This window comes from Drosophila biarmipes, chromosome 3L, assembly GCF_025231255.1.
Source record: "Drosophila biarmipes strain raj3 chromosome 3L, RU_DBia_V1.1, whole genome shotgun sequence".
In the NCBI taxonomy this organism is placed as follows: Eukaryota; Metazoa; Arthropoda; class Insecta; order Diptera; family Drosophilidae; genus Drosophila; species Drosophila biarmipes.
Genome location: NC_066613.1, coordinates 12,704,037 through 12,719,303, shown reverse-complemented (window position 1 = coordinate 12,719,303; position 15,267 = coordinate 12,704,037). Strand labels below are relative to the sequence as shown.

The following is a 15,267-nucleotide window of genomic DNA, read 5'->3' as shown; positions in this document are numbered from 1 at the left end:
AATACAAATATTTTTAGATAAAAAAGATTTAATCTTGTAACTATAAAATTCGTCATTATTTTATACCCCTCTGATGATTTCTAATAGATCCTAAAATGTTACCCGTAATGAGGGAACATTGCCATATAATTTTCATTGATTTATAGTCTAATTATATATAATTATGCAATTTTTTACAAAATCCTCGGCAGATATTTTATTTATTTTATTTAACAATTTTTGGATAAAAACACAACTATTTGATATTGAAAACCCAAATTCTCCTTATTTTTGGCACTTTCGATGTCTTCTAATGGTTCCTAAAACCGAATTAAAAAAATTTATAACACATTTTGATATATAGACTTATAAAATATGATTAGAAAACTTATAAAACCCATTACTCAGGAATATCCCTGGCCCCCTATATTATTGTGTCCAATTAATTTTCTCCTCTTGACAATTCCTATGGAAGCACTGGCAATCAAAAGACAATTAAATATCTTTTCACGATCGCCTCTTTAGGGCATTGTGTAATCACCGTCACAAATGGTTCTTGGCTAGTGTAATTATTACATTACATTTGTGTAATGGGCACGTTAAAATTGACTTTTATTGATTTCGTGTGCAGTTGGCTTCGGTGCAAATCAAGGAAAATGTGCAAACAACATGCAATCAGATTGGCGATTGGCTTAGTCAGCAAGCCAGCATTCAGCGCCCAGTGCTCGGCATTTGTTTGTCACACATAATGCGCCTTTTACTTTCTAAATTTAAATGGCAAGCCTTGCAGCGATCCCCGGTCACCATTCAGGTTGCAAGAATCTCCTTAGTCGGTTAGTCAGTGGGCTGCTTGGACTTCCGTTTGTGAATCAACTGGGGGAGAGATATCCGCGCAATTAATGCGAACAAATCAAATTAAATCGAACTTAAAAATAGCGTTCCCTTGGCCGCCGTTCGTTGAACCTGTGCCTCTGGATTTTTTCTCTTTTTTCGGAGCTGCCGGCCTTAGTTGTCAATATATGTTTGTGGTTTGCCATTAAGACAATGCCTTGTAGAGGGTGCGGTTTGAACTTGGCCTTTGAATGAGCGATTATCCAAATGGCCTGTGTATTTGCCCATGCTAGATGGCCGGTAGTTAGTTACTTAGTTAATGTAATACAGATCTCGCCTGTCATCTCTGAGACACGTATTGGATAATCGCCGATCGCAACTTTGTTGGGCCATACTTTGATGATTAATGGATCATTAGAAGAGGATTATGTGGCTGCTGGGGTCGCGATCACGTAGTCGCTGGAATTTACATTGCCGCTTACAAGATAATGCCAGCGTCGCACATTAACTCATATTTGAGCGTTTCCGACATAATCAAAAGACTTAAGCGCCGAACGCGACTTCCTGCACACTCAGGTGGCGACCGTACGCAAAACCAAATCCGAAACCCAAACCCAAAGCAAGCCAACCTGCCCAGCATTCAAGTTCAATGGAATTTTCGTGCACGCGCCGCACAGCGAAGCGGGGAATTTAAATTTAAATTTAGAATGCAATGGCAGCTGATTAAATATTGCATTACATAAAATGCAAAGCTAACAAATGAGCTCACCCCGCCGGCGACTCATGACACTTGACGCTAATTAGTCGCCGCTTTTCACCCTCGTTTAAGCATTGAAAGTATCTTAGTATCTTAGTATCTTGGCCTAACCGCCTGCTAAACATCATCGCAGCTGGTCCAATGAAATTGTTACTAGTTGTTTACTGGCCAGCTGCTCGACTGCATCGTAATTTATGTTAATATACAGGAGCCCACTGGCAAACACCTCCGATTCGAGCACAAAAAGGCCTTAGAAAGTGCCTGACCTTCGTGCTGGGTCTCCCAAGTAATTGGCCAAGAATTTCGTATAGCTCGCCTTGACAGCTTGGGGCGAGAATTTTTCGGCTTGGATTTCCATAGCATGACATTCTCAACGAAAACACAAACGGTAGCCAAACAAAACTGGGCGTTAAGTGGAGCATATTAAGCGAATTATGCTAACTAGCGTTTGGGGAAAACCAGTTTGGTGGCGAGAAGCCCAGGCCGTAAAAACTGTCAAATCATGCGATCGCCGACTGCCTACCATTGTGAAAACAGCCGTCAATAGAACATTTCCTAGGAAATAACCCGCGAAGAAGATCTTATGCAAATCCCCCAGAAAGTCCAGATCTTCTGCGCTAGCTCAACCGCAGCATTTCCGATTTGGAAATTAGCACGAAATAAAAAAGTGCGAGAACCAAAACAGAATGTTGATCTCTCGCGCAAAAAACCCCTTGTAACTGGGAAAATTATCCACTTTTTGAAAGTATCTGATCGGCCGTGACTCAGATAGCAGCCGTGCAGTATGAACACCCGATCTTGACGCAAGTGCGTTTGGGGAAGACCAAGTCGAGTCAGCAGACTGGCTTTTGTGGCACAGACAAGCCATCAATTAGCAGGTCACTCCTTCTGGCTTTAATGGCAGCACCTGGCCGAGGCCGAGGGAATCCACCTCTCTTTAGGCAGAATTTTGTGTGATTGTGATTTACATTTTGGAAAGCGAATCACAGCCAGAGACAGGCACTTGTGAAGTGCTGAAAAGCCAAAGGTGGTGGTGGTGGTGGGCTTCCGTTTTCGGTTTTTGTTCGCAGCCTACCTGTCAGCGGCAGGTGCCTATTGATTTTTGAGCTGGCCATCCCCCTGCTAAGCGGGTCAAGTGCTTGGCCGGAGAAAAACATTTTCGAGTGGCCAAAAGGGCCCGTCATTGTCAATGGCACCACTTAATCGCTGCATTAAACAATCACATGCGTATACTGTGTAGGTATATATTAATTTAAATACCTTGTGTATCGAAGTGCCAAAATCTTCCGCGCTTCTTGGCCACTTTAATTTTAACTTTCTTTGTGTGGTACAGTATAGTTGACAAGGTGCCACAAACTGGTTTAGTTCAACGCGCCGCTTTGTTCAACTTTAGCCGAATTTTTACGACACTGATAATAATGAAAATATACGTACCTGAGAAAAGCTACTTTTTACCGATTATTTTGGGGGCTCGTTCGATACGTCTGGTGATTAAGTTGGTGTTTATTTTTGCCGGACTGCGCGGAACACGCCTTGGGAATGTTTTGGAACACATTCACGGTTAAGTAAGGCAAAGTCGTTAAAATCAACGGCGGTAAGCTAAATATAAACCTGTGATTGGCAGCAGGGAACACGAGCCGTGGTCCTGGCCAGAATTCGTGCATCCCCGCCTCTGACGTGGAAAAACAGAAAATACCATTCTCAAACTGTCCAGTAAAAGCATTCATCATCAAATTGCAGGCCGTGCTAAGTGACTTAATTTAATGAGTAGCTTAGTATGCCTCACTCATCTGGAAAATTATTTTAAAAGCGCACTCAATCTTCCATAATTGATCGAAGGAAAGCCCCAAGCCCCCAGATAGTTTCGATTCCCTCGAAAACCCCTTATAATCTTGATTATAAAGGTGGCTCAATTTTTTAGCCACTTTATTAGTGGAGAGTAAGGCGTCCTGGCCAGGAAAATCCCCTGATTCGGCCTTATGCTGCGCTGCAGTGCGTCTGGGATTTTTCTGAACATGTTTTTTGTTTGCCGCACGTGACGCAAAGCGAACAGAAAAACAGGCAACAACAAAAGTGGCTTAAAACAAACCAAAACAAACACAAAAACGAAATGCGAACGAGGCGCGCGGCTATTTTGCATATTCAAATGAACAATTTTACTGCCAAATGCGGGCGATAAAAACACAGCACCAGCATCAGCACAGCCGCACCAGCCGGCGTCATCTTTGGCCCCCAGGTGAATCAGAGCCGCAAACGAGTTGATCTTAGAAAGCGGAGAGATCCCCCGCCTCCGAACTTCGGTCGCCAGCACGTGATTGACATATCATCGCCAGCGCGGTGGACTCCCCCTTTCCGACAGCTCATCGACTTGGCTAATACGACACGCAGCCATACGATCGATTTGGGAAAGCAAAACCTCAATATTATACAATAATTAGCTACAAAAATGATTGCCATTCGTAATTAATGCACATAATTGCTGGGCCAGATTGGTGCCGTAGAATGTGGCTCAGTGGAATGGAATAAAAATGGAAAAAAATTTAAGCATTTTTGAAATGGACTCGTAATTGTATTATTAATTGCGCTTAATTGAATTATGAATAATATTTACTTGCCCGTAGGAAGTGCGCTGGTACAGTCCTCGCACAGATTCGCATTCTCGGAAGTCCCCGGCAAGGGCACCCGGCGAGGGCTGGGAAATTCACTTCCAAGTGGATCGCGGCAAGGCTGCAAGATCGTGCGATTCGGAGTCGGGAAATAAAGCGATCCAGAGCGGAAGGTTGGGAAAACTCTAGATGCGGTTTCTGGTTTTTATTCTTTTCACTACTTCGTTCTCTAGAAACTTTATTAAAGTTGATCGAAACTTGTATTATATGATGGCGAAGATTTAGTAAGGCTATTTAAGTCGTTTATTCTGTAGTAATATACTTTTATATTTTCTAACGCCTTTTCTATAGTAAAAATTAATCTAAATTGTCATTTTAACTCTAAAGCAAAAATCAACTAAATTTACTTTCTTGTGAATTTTTATATTTATTTTTTAATCAAAATTTAAACTGAAAGGCTTACCAACATTCTTACTTAGTGAAATGTTATTTTACTTTATGGGAAGCCTTGTTTTTATTTTGAATATATTTTCTAAAAGGTTATCAAACATTATTTAGAAATTTGATCTTACCTTTATTCAATAATACTTCTAATCAATCAATTATGCTTTGCTTGGATCTTTTCACTTTTAAGAGAATCCCCCTGGTGTACCCGAGTTTATATCGCCTGGGTGCATAATTCAATTTACAATTACCATATAAATTTGTTTTTATATTCGTATCTCCATTCTTGTTCTCAAATTCTTACAAATGTCCAGCGAGGAATGGGATATTCACTTCCAAATGAATGGCGCCAAGGCTGTAAGATAGTGCGATTTGGAGACGGGGAAATAAAGTGATCCAAAGCGGAAAGTTAAGAAAAAATATAGATGCGGTTTCTGGCTTTTTTTCTTTGCTGTATTACTTCATTATCTATTCTAACTTTGTTAAGTTTTGATTATATAATACTTTTATGAAAATTTTATAGTCCTTAATTGCTGTCCTCAATATTTAAATATTTTTTTTACCTGAATCTAAAATCATGCTTTCAATCTTTGTTAACCCACTTTTTTCGCTTCAAACTTTGTTAAATTTATTCAACATGCTGATTATATAATACTGTTATGAAGATTTCTTAGGACTAACTTGGACATTTATTGAGTATCAGCTTATATTTTTCATTAAAATTGAACATGAAAGGCTTACTAACGTTCCAACTTTAGAACATTAGTTTATTTTTTAGTAAAATGTAATTTATATTAATTTTATTTCAAATATGATTATAAAATTATAATACTTCTTTAGTCAAATTTTTCCATTTAAAATGTATTGACATCGGTTTTTTATACCTTTGTTCTGATTAATGTATTTTTTTAATTCATTTGTGGTCAGTAACTTTTTTTTATTTTTCTCATTATCTTTTTTTTTTGAAAGTCATAAATGTATCTTTCCACTTCAAAATGAATCCCCCTGTTTACCCAAGTTTTTACCGCAGTCATGCATAATTCAAAGCATTTTAGCCAAAACCATACTATTAACATATCAACTAATTCTTATTTTCGAATGTTTCCACTCTTGTTCTTAGTTTCACGCAAATGCCCAACAGGAACTGCTTTCCCCGGATTTTTCGAAAAGTTTTTGGCATTTCATGCTGACAATTATGATTGATGGAATGGGCACAAAAGGAAACTGTACTTCGCTATTCCCATTTAAGGCAAAAAGTGGACTACGTGACCGAGGCAAACATAAACACATTATTTTGATAGAACAATGAATGTGTGTGGCACAGTAAAAACTGACTACAGTCCGAAAAGGTCGTTTCCAGCGCTTGCCGCCTGTGAAATTTTAATTATAGAATCTAATTTGTTTGAACACTCTTTTATCTTGATGATTGATCATTAGGTCTATGAAAAAACCAAGCATAAAATAAACGAAACGAAAAAAGTAAATCCGTCTTATGTAACAAAACTAAAAAATTGCAAAAGCCAAATCATCGACCTTCAGCGCGAGCCAAATTCAGTTCTCAAAGGAGCCATTTCAAATTTTTTGTGGCAAACAATTAAACATTATTTAACGGGCGGGAGCTGGAGATACAAACATCAAGGGAGGCGGGCATCGCCTATTTAGACTGTTTCTCTGATTATGGTTTGATCATGAGACTTCAATAAAACAAACAAACTGGTTGGCCGAGTGCGAGGGGAAAGAGTTTTCGATGGGGAGACCGCTTAGGAGCTAGTCAACCGTTAAAAGGTTCACGGCCAAGGACAAGGAAATCCCAGTGAACGGCCACCGCCTCCATGAATCACGACTGAAGCTCAGACTCCGTGTATCTGAAACAATTTTGTGACTTCTGAAACCTTGGGCCTGTGCTCGTATATTCGTTTGCATATTGTTCGCCGTCTTAAATCTAATACCTTTAGAATGAGCGAAGCGTATGCGCCGTGCACAATTAAATTTAAATATTAAACAAAAAAATAAGAGAGAGAATTAAACTGCGAAAATAGAGGCTGTGCCTTAATTATGCAGTCCCGCGCAAAGAACAATAGTAGAAAACTAATGTCGGAAGGAAAGTTGGCCCCTCAAGGCATTCGAATGTGTATAAGATTAAGATATATACTGGCTCGAATCTGTAAGCACTTAAAACCACAAAAACCTTAAACTGAAATTATAGTTTGATTGGCTTCCTAAAATAGAGCACGAAAATCGGAAGTAAATGTTGAGCCGAATGTGAATGGTTTGGTGGCTAATGTGGGTACTTTTAGCAAGTGACTAATAGGTGATAAGTGCGCAGTTTATTTTATAGGGCAAATGCTATTTGGAATATTTTTGGGTTTTTTGTAAATTTGTTTAATTGCTTTAGTCACCTCCCTCATTATAAACAAGGAATAAAAATTCGATGTTGAGGTACTTCAGCAAAACCGCAAATCTTTTGTATAATATATTGTGTATATATATTTAATGTTATAAAAAATATTTACAAAGAATATACGAATTTGCATATTACTTATAATTTCTGACTAACATATGACTTATACATATTAAATGTTATATAAAATCTTTACAAAGAATATATAAATTTCTATATTTACAAATTCCTGAATTCAAGTAGCCGAATTTATAATATTATAATATAATATTTAAAACTCTTAGCTCCAAGTTTGCAATCAAATATTCAAGCTCTTAGTTCTTAAATATGATTTAAAACCCATATTACCCCTAATGCCTTATAAATGCAGTTAAATGTATTTCCTAGCTCCCACAACCGCCGGCAACCTGAATCATAAAGCCCACTCGATCGATCCAATTTGTATAATGGATCTATCAGTGCCATAATTATGTTTTTGCTACTCCAGATGTTGTACAGCCCGGGGACTTAATAACTTAATGCGGATCGGATTAGATAGACGTGTATACGATGTGTTAGCTCATTATCGGGCTCGTTAGCTCAATCACTCGATTCGATCTACTAATTTGATCGGTCCGCATTAGCATCGGCGCTATATGCTTAGATAGTTAGTCGCTAGAGGCAGGCTGCAAGGATGACCGGATTGCTGGCAAGTACAAGTGCACATATGTAGATCAATGGCAAATCGCGTCGATCTCGAGCGGCGCTAACTGAATTTGGTTAAAAAATAAAGCTGCCACTGCCACTGAAAATGTCATTCGAACTGGCGGCCCGCAACCAATTTGAGAAGCGGCCGCAGCCTTGCCAGCGTTATCAGCTTACAGGACAGGAATATATGTATCTATCTATCTAGATGTTTTCAATATGCGCGCTCGTAATCCGTCAGCTGCCATATGCAAATTCCGATCGCCAGATGTTTTGACGGGGCTTTCAATTATGCCATAGATATTATAATGCGACTGTACTTAACGCCACGGCTTAGTTTAATGTGCTACATTTACGCATGCAAATTAGTTGTTAAATGTGCTTTTAAATTTAATCGATACGGCCGGGTGCCGCCCACTGGCCGCTCGGGCACGCACGTAACCGTGTGATCGGCACTTCCTGTTTATCATTAGTTCGGTTTCCAGCTAACTTTCACTTTGTCCCTATATGATCCGCTTCTGCATCCGCCCTAGTTCGCCGGAGTTTTGGTTGAGTCATTCAGGATCTAGAGTGTCTCCGGTCTTTGACAGCCATAGATCTTTGACTGTAATTACACCCAGAAAAATGGTTCTGTATGATCTCAATCATCGAAAACATAATGTTCTTTCATGTTGAAAATTATAGTATTTTTAGTTTTGTAAGATAAAATACCATAATACCAGAAATGAATAATAAAATATACTTTCATATTGACGTTTTACAAATTTTCTTTCTTAACTTGTTGTCCTTATATAATTTTTCTTATTCTTGAGAATTAAGGGAACTACCAAGCACAAGTTTAATTAAATAAATAAACAAGTATAAAGATGTTACAAAATCTACTTTCTAAATGTTGTTGACTTCATGAGAGAAATATTTTTAATTTCACACAAGCAAAAACTCTCATCAACCAACGGATTATTGAATTATTTACCAGTTAATAAAGATTTTAAAGAGGAATATTTTGCAAATCTCACAAGCAAACATTATTCTGTCAAATGAAAACAGTTCTCACACCAAGCAAACGGCTTGGACAATGTCATATTTTATTATTTTCCTCCGTGCACACGGCGTGTACTTAACTTTTGGCTTGGGCTAGCTTTGTTTTGTTTTGTTTTGGTTTTTTTCTACATACATGACCTGCTGAGGCTTTTCAAATGACGCTCCAGCTGGCCAACGCCAATTCCAAATGCTTTTGGGTATTCTACCAGCCCGGCTGACGCGCACGCGCTAATGGTTAACCCCGCTTTTAGCCAAGAGACAAGAGCGGCAGAGCAACGAAAGCAGCAACAACATGGCCAATGCGACGTTCTAGCCTGTTGCCGCACTTGAACTTGGTCGATTCTCGACCCACTCCGGCTGCTGGCTGCTGGCTGCGCGCTGCTGGTGAGAGGAAACCCCACGGCATGGGCATACCGCGGCTTTAACCCAGCTCCAGCTGGGCAACTACGTCACAGCCGCGTCATGCGAAAACCAGTCATCGTCGTCGTTGGCCGCTCGTTCGAGCCAACCGAACCGGCGACGGCCGAGTCGGGGGAAACGTTCGTTAACTTGGCCGTCGGAATCTGGGGGTATTTAAGCGGCGGCAACTCGACCTGGAGCATGCATTGATTCGCTATCATCCGCCCTAAAGACTTGTGCGCCCAGCCTCAAGTAGTTTGCTGACTCTGTTTGTTGTAATACAATTAGCTGACAAGGATAACATCGCCATCGAGAGATCATCCGATTCGAGTTCGCGAAAGGATCCAGTGAAGTTATAGCCACCACAGTAGCCAGATATCCCGTCGTGAATCCGAGAGTCGAGAGTCGAGAGTTCTTGTCCAGCTCAATTCTAGACGCAAACAGTTCAGTACCAGGAGCGAATTTTCCAATAACCCAGCCAGACCGCCAATAAGCAGTGAAAGTGTCAACACATTTCGAGTGCTTATTGCAAATCAAACAAGAAAAGCGTAACCAAGCACCTAAGCAAATAGTATTCTAAGTGTTTTTGCCAACACTTTGCGTAAATTTTTGTTAATTACCCTAAACAAAAACCAAACCACACACAAAACAAAATGATGGCCGTTGCAGCAGCCCAAAAGAACCGCGAGATGTTCGCCATCAAGAAATCCTACAGTATTGAGGTGAGTCCCAAAACCGAAACATTTTCCAATTCGCATCGAAAGAGAAAAACAGAGTGACTAGATTTGGTATACGTGACTATCCAAAGGTTTTGTGTGTTTCGAAAACCAGTTGGCCCGGCAGTCCCGGCCATTTATGTGATCCCGCATTTCTTTCTTTTCGCAAACGCAGCTGAAAAACCAAATCCAACCTGCAGTTGGCCAATAAGTCACACCTCTAAGAACAGGCGGCCCGAATCGAAAGGCCCAAATCGCCAGCGCGGACCCAACGAGTCGTGTGTTAAGTTATTATTTAACAAATAAGTGAAAGTGGCTGCCTTTCTGCCCCTGCACTTAGCCTGGCCGAAACAGTCGCGCCTCATTGTTGACTCGTCTCTGTTTCTGTTTATGTTTATGCTGCGGCCGACCAAAACAAAATATGAAATCAATAAAAATGATTCAATGAGTTGGGCATCTTTCATCAGCCAAAGCGGTGGCCCAAAAAAAATCTCAGAAAAAGGCCCTCCGAAAAACAAAAAAACAAAAACAAGCTGACAGTGAAAACTGCAACTGAGGGAAACCTTTTTCCCCCTCAGAAAAAACCTTTAACGGTTGCCAGTTGCCAGTTGCATTTTTCCCCCCAGAATCGCATGGAGACTTTTGATGGCTTTCGGCCATATAACATTCATCTTCGCACCTGCCTGCTGTGAATCGGTGACATCGCATTAAATTACCATTCGGGGCTTTGAATCACAATCAATACAGCGCCATGAATAGCCCGGGTCTATTCAAGAAACCCAAAGAAAAGATCTGAAGACGTCGCTTTCACGGGCATTTTACATAAGCTTGAAAATTGCGCAATAGTCTGCTCAAAATCACCACCCGGGCGTGGCGAAGAAACCACCCGGGCCTGAAGGTCAAGGCGACCGTGCAATTTCCGCTGCACATCCTGAAGATGTCACTAACAGGGTTTCGTCTCTATCTCTTCCAGAATGGCTATCCATCCCGCCGTCGCAGCCTGGTGGACGACGCCCGTTTCGAGACCCTGGTGGTCAAGCAGACCAAACAAACCGTCCTCGAGGAGGCCCGCAGCAAGGCAAATGGTAGGTGTCCCGGGTCCAACAAGTCGGTGCTAAAAACTCCAGCAAAGTATCTGTAGAGGGGGAATAAATTGGGCTTTGAAAACTCAACAAGTGGGTGCTTAGAAATTGTAGAAAAACCTTTAAAGGGGGCTTAAATCGCGTACTTATGCTTGATCTTATAACTTTTGTTTGATTTTTATATTTTTTTTGTATTTAACTTGTTTTTACCTTAGTTTATTATTTATTCTTCCCTTATTTATTGTTATCCCTTCTTTTATTTTTTAATTTTAAAGACGATTCTCTGGAGGATTGCATTTTGCAGGCTCAGGAGCACATTCCTGCCGAGCAGAATGTGGAGCTCCAGGACGAGCACGCCAATCTGGAGAACCTGCCGCTGGACGAAGAATATGTTGCAGGTTAATATCCACTTTTTTTCCCCCTTATTCATCCCTATTATCATTTGATTTGATTTGGATTATGATTTTCATGGTTCCTATTATTTCTTTTTATTTGACTCCCCTTTAGTTGAGGAGGATGTTGAGTTCGAGAGCGCTGAGCAGGAGCAGTCCCAGTCCCAGTCGCAGGAGCCAGAGGGCGAGCGCCAGCCGACCAAGAACGGTGAGCCGGGGGTTCTCTGCCATAAGTAGTACTTAACTTCTGAGGGGCTTTTGAAAAGCGTGCGACATTGATTTAAGTGCTTAATATGATAAAGTGGCGGCGGCAGAGGAGGAAAAGCACTCAACACACGGACAATTGAGTGGGTGCGACGTTGAAATGTCGCATTTCCCTTTTTCATTTGTTACGCTCGACTTAGTAAAAGTATGAAATGCGTTTGCCTGGCAACGCACCACCGCCACAGCCACAGCCACAGCCACCGCCCACGTAGCCCGCTTATCGTTTACGTGACCCTAAGCCCCAGATGATTGCATCCTTACCATAATATAATATTTTTTTCGTTCGCCTTCCCGGCCTTTTTGCAGATTACGGTCTCACCGAGGACGAGATCCTCTTGGCCAATGCCGCATCCGAGTCCCCGGAAGCCGAGGCCGCCATGCAGAGTGCCGCCCTGGTGGTGCGCCTCAAGGAGGGAATCTCCTCCCTGGGCCGCATCCTCAAGGCCATCGAGACCTTCCACGGCGCCGTGCAGCACGTGGAGTCCCGCCAGTCGCGTGTCGAGGGCGTGGATCACGATGTCCTGATCAAGCTGGACATGACCCGCGGCAACCTGCTGCAGCTGATCCGCTCCCTCAGGCAGTCGGGCTCCTTCAGCAGCATGAATCTGATGGCCGACAACAACATCAATGTGAAGGCCCCCTGGTTCCCCAAGCACGCCTCCGAGCTGGACAACTGCAACCATCTGATGACCAAGTACGAGCCCGACTTGGACATGAACCATCCCGGATTCGCCGACAAGGTGTACAGGCAGCGCCGCAAGGAGATCGCCGAGATTGCCTTCGCCTACAAGTACGGAGACCCGATCCCATACATCGAATACTCCGACGTGGAGGTCAAGACCTGGCGCTCGGTCTTCAAGACCGTCCAGGATCTGGCCCCCAAGCACGCATGTGCCGAGTACCGGGCCGCCTTCCAGAAGCTCCAGGACGAGCAGATCTTCGTGGACAACCGTCTGCCCCAGCTGCAGGAGATGTCCGACTTCCTGCGCAAGAACACCGGATTCTCGCTGCGTCCTGCCGCCGGTCTCCTGACCGCCAGGGACTTCCTCGCCTCCTTGGCCTTCCGCATCTTCCAGAGCACCCAGTACGTGCGCCACGTCAACTCGCCCTACCACACCCCCGAGCCGTAAGTATCTATTATCTATATATATACATTTTGCCAGGGGGTTAAAATCACTTCAAAAGGGGAGAAAAGGCTCTTTGTCCTAGCCTAATTGCATTTGCTGCCTGCGTGTGCCGGGGCTTCCTTTTCCGCCTGCCGAGCCAACTTTCTGTGCCTCGGAACACAGGCAAATTGGCTACAGGAACTGCGCTGGAACAGGCTGCCCAGCTCATTTAACCAGGCTAATTGCTTTATGCCAGCACATTTTCCACACTTTTAACAAGCGTTTTTCCCCGTCATTACCATTACAGCGACTCCATTCACGAGCTGCTGGGTCACATGCCCCTGCTGGCCGATCCCAGCTTCGCCCAGTTCTCGCAGGAGATTGGACTGGCCTCGCTGGGTGCCTCCGACGAAGAAATCGAGAAGCTGTCCACGGTGAGTTTTAATTGAGTTGCAACCAACGACCTTAGCCTCAAGTGCAGCTATGACGCGGCTCGTTTTGCTCGCAGCCAAGATCATTGTTTAGTCACTGTCAAAGTCGCACAGAAAAAGTGAGATTCAATGATTTTTCAAACCGAAAAAACTGGGCTTTGAAAAGTGCAATCAGATATTTTCTTTTAATAGTAGATGACTTTTCTAAATTTTTTTAAAATGCATTTTAGCCCCAAAAATATTTTATAAATGTAGCTAAATTTCTCAAGTCTTAAAAAGTCCTAAAATTTTTTAAAATCTATATACATGATTCTAATTTTTCGATCCACCAACTTTTGTAAGACTCTCAATTCTTGATCATGAAAACTCTTTGTAATTGATACCGTGATGATTTTATACTTTATTTTTTATTATTATTTTTAAGTACTTCCTAAACTAATGAGTATTCCTATTCTTGCCATTTCCAGGTCTACTGGTTCACTGTTGAGTTCGGTCTCTGCAAGGAACACGGCCAGATCAAGGCCTACGGCGCCGGACTCCTGAGCTCCTACGGCGAGCTGCTGCACGCCATCAGCGACAAGTGCGAGCACCGCGCCTTCGAGCCCGCCTCCACGGCCGTGCAGCCCTACCAGGACCAGGAGTACCAGCCCATCTACTACGTGGCCGAGAGCTTCGAGGACGCCAAGGACAAGTTCCGCCGCTGGGTCAGCACCATGTCGCGTCCCTTCGAGGTGCGCTTCAACCCGCACACCGAGCGCGTCGAGGTCCTGGACTCCGTCGACAAGTTGGAGACCCTGGTGCACCAGATGAACACGGAGATCTTGCACCTGACCAACGCCATCGCCAAGCTGCGACGCCCCTTCTAAGTGGATGCGGGGAGAATATGTAGAAGCACCCGAACACCGCCCCAACACCACAGCCCCACCCCCACCACACATTCACATATAGGTGCAACGGTCTCATTTTTACAAATTAATTTTAAATTGACATACCGCACAATCCCTCGTACACGTAATCCTTGAACCAAAATTAAGGCATTATCGCGCATTACTTTTATTTTTTGTTTATTGTTTTTTTAATTTTTGTTTTATTTTCATCGAAAGCTCTAATTTTGTCGAATCGCGCACATGGTAAAAATCCAGCATATTTATTTGTTGATCACCTCAGATTTACACACCCGACCCGCATATTTATCACCGCAACTATTATTGGACCAAAAAATCGTTAGACGTTTAAGTGATGTGAAAACAAAGCCAAGCCAAGCGAATTAAGTGAAGTGAAGAGAGCTGGGAAAGCAAAGTTCAGATACATCCGCACTTAGTAGGCAAAGTACCACACAAAACCGATTGTATACTCAGACACAAAATGTTTTTGTATTATTATTATCTTCTCTTTGTCTCTCACAATATTTACCTAGACTATATAGACACGCGATATAGTATTCCCGGTACTTAAGCTTCAATCGGAGATAGTATTTCTAAACAAAAATGGCGAAAAAATACAACAATCAAGCAAACGCAAAAAGAAACGGAAAAGATCGAAATGAAATGGAAAACAAACCAGAATTTTCTTACAATGTACAATAACTGTAAACGACAATATTACTATTGTGTACTATTATTATTATTATCTATTATTATGCTTATGACTATTACGTATTGTATTGTAGGTATGTAGAGTTTAAACATTATTATTTTATTTAAGTTTTGTGTATTAATAAAATTAAAATGCAATTGAAAAATAATTACTCTTTGGTTTCCTCATTTGATTATCTTCTTTGGCAACTAGCAACTCTAAAGTCTGATTCTGTTTAGGGAACAATTTATGACCGCGAAAGGGAATATTTATTGAAAAACTTGTATCGTTGAAAAAGTTAAATTGAGGGAAGGACATTGTGAGTTTAGAAAAATGTATTTACGGGTGAGAAAAAGTGAATGAATAAGAAATAGAGTAAAAATATTTAAGAAATCGCAAAGTCGATCTATATACAAAATACCTAAGAAATATGATTGATGTGCATCAATAATCAAAAACCCTTGGACCACAATATGTACCATTATAAAGTAATTAAAACATTTGCAAGTGAATTCGACATTGGGATCAAGAATATTACATATTTGAAGTTAACGTAGCG

General features: G+C 41.8%; 1 protein-coding gene across 1 annotated transcript; it reads left to right on the top strand.

The window, feature by feature from the left end:
* Positions 1-9,332: 9,332 nt before the first annotated feature.
* Positions 9,333-14,877, top strand: LOC108028622 (tyrosine 3-monooxygenase). Its single transcript, XM_017100542.3, has 7 exons — positions 9,333-9,864; positions 10,832-10,943; positions 11,216-11,338; positions 11,448-11,540; positions 11,903-12,722; positions 13,010-13,136; positions 13,601-14,877. Exons 1-7 carry the CDS (start codon positions 9,796-9,798, stop codon positions 13,997-13,999), a joined length of 1,743 nt encoding a protein of 580 aa, XP_016956031.1. The 5' UTR covers positions 9,333-9,795; the 3' UTR covers positions 14,000-14,877.
* The last annotated feature ends 390 nt before the right edge of the window (positions 14,878-15,267 follow it).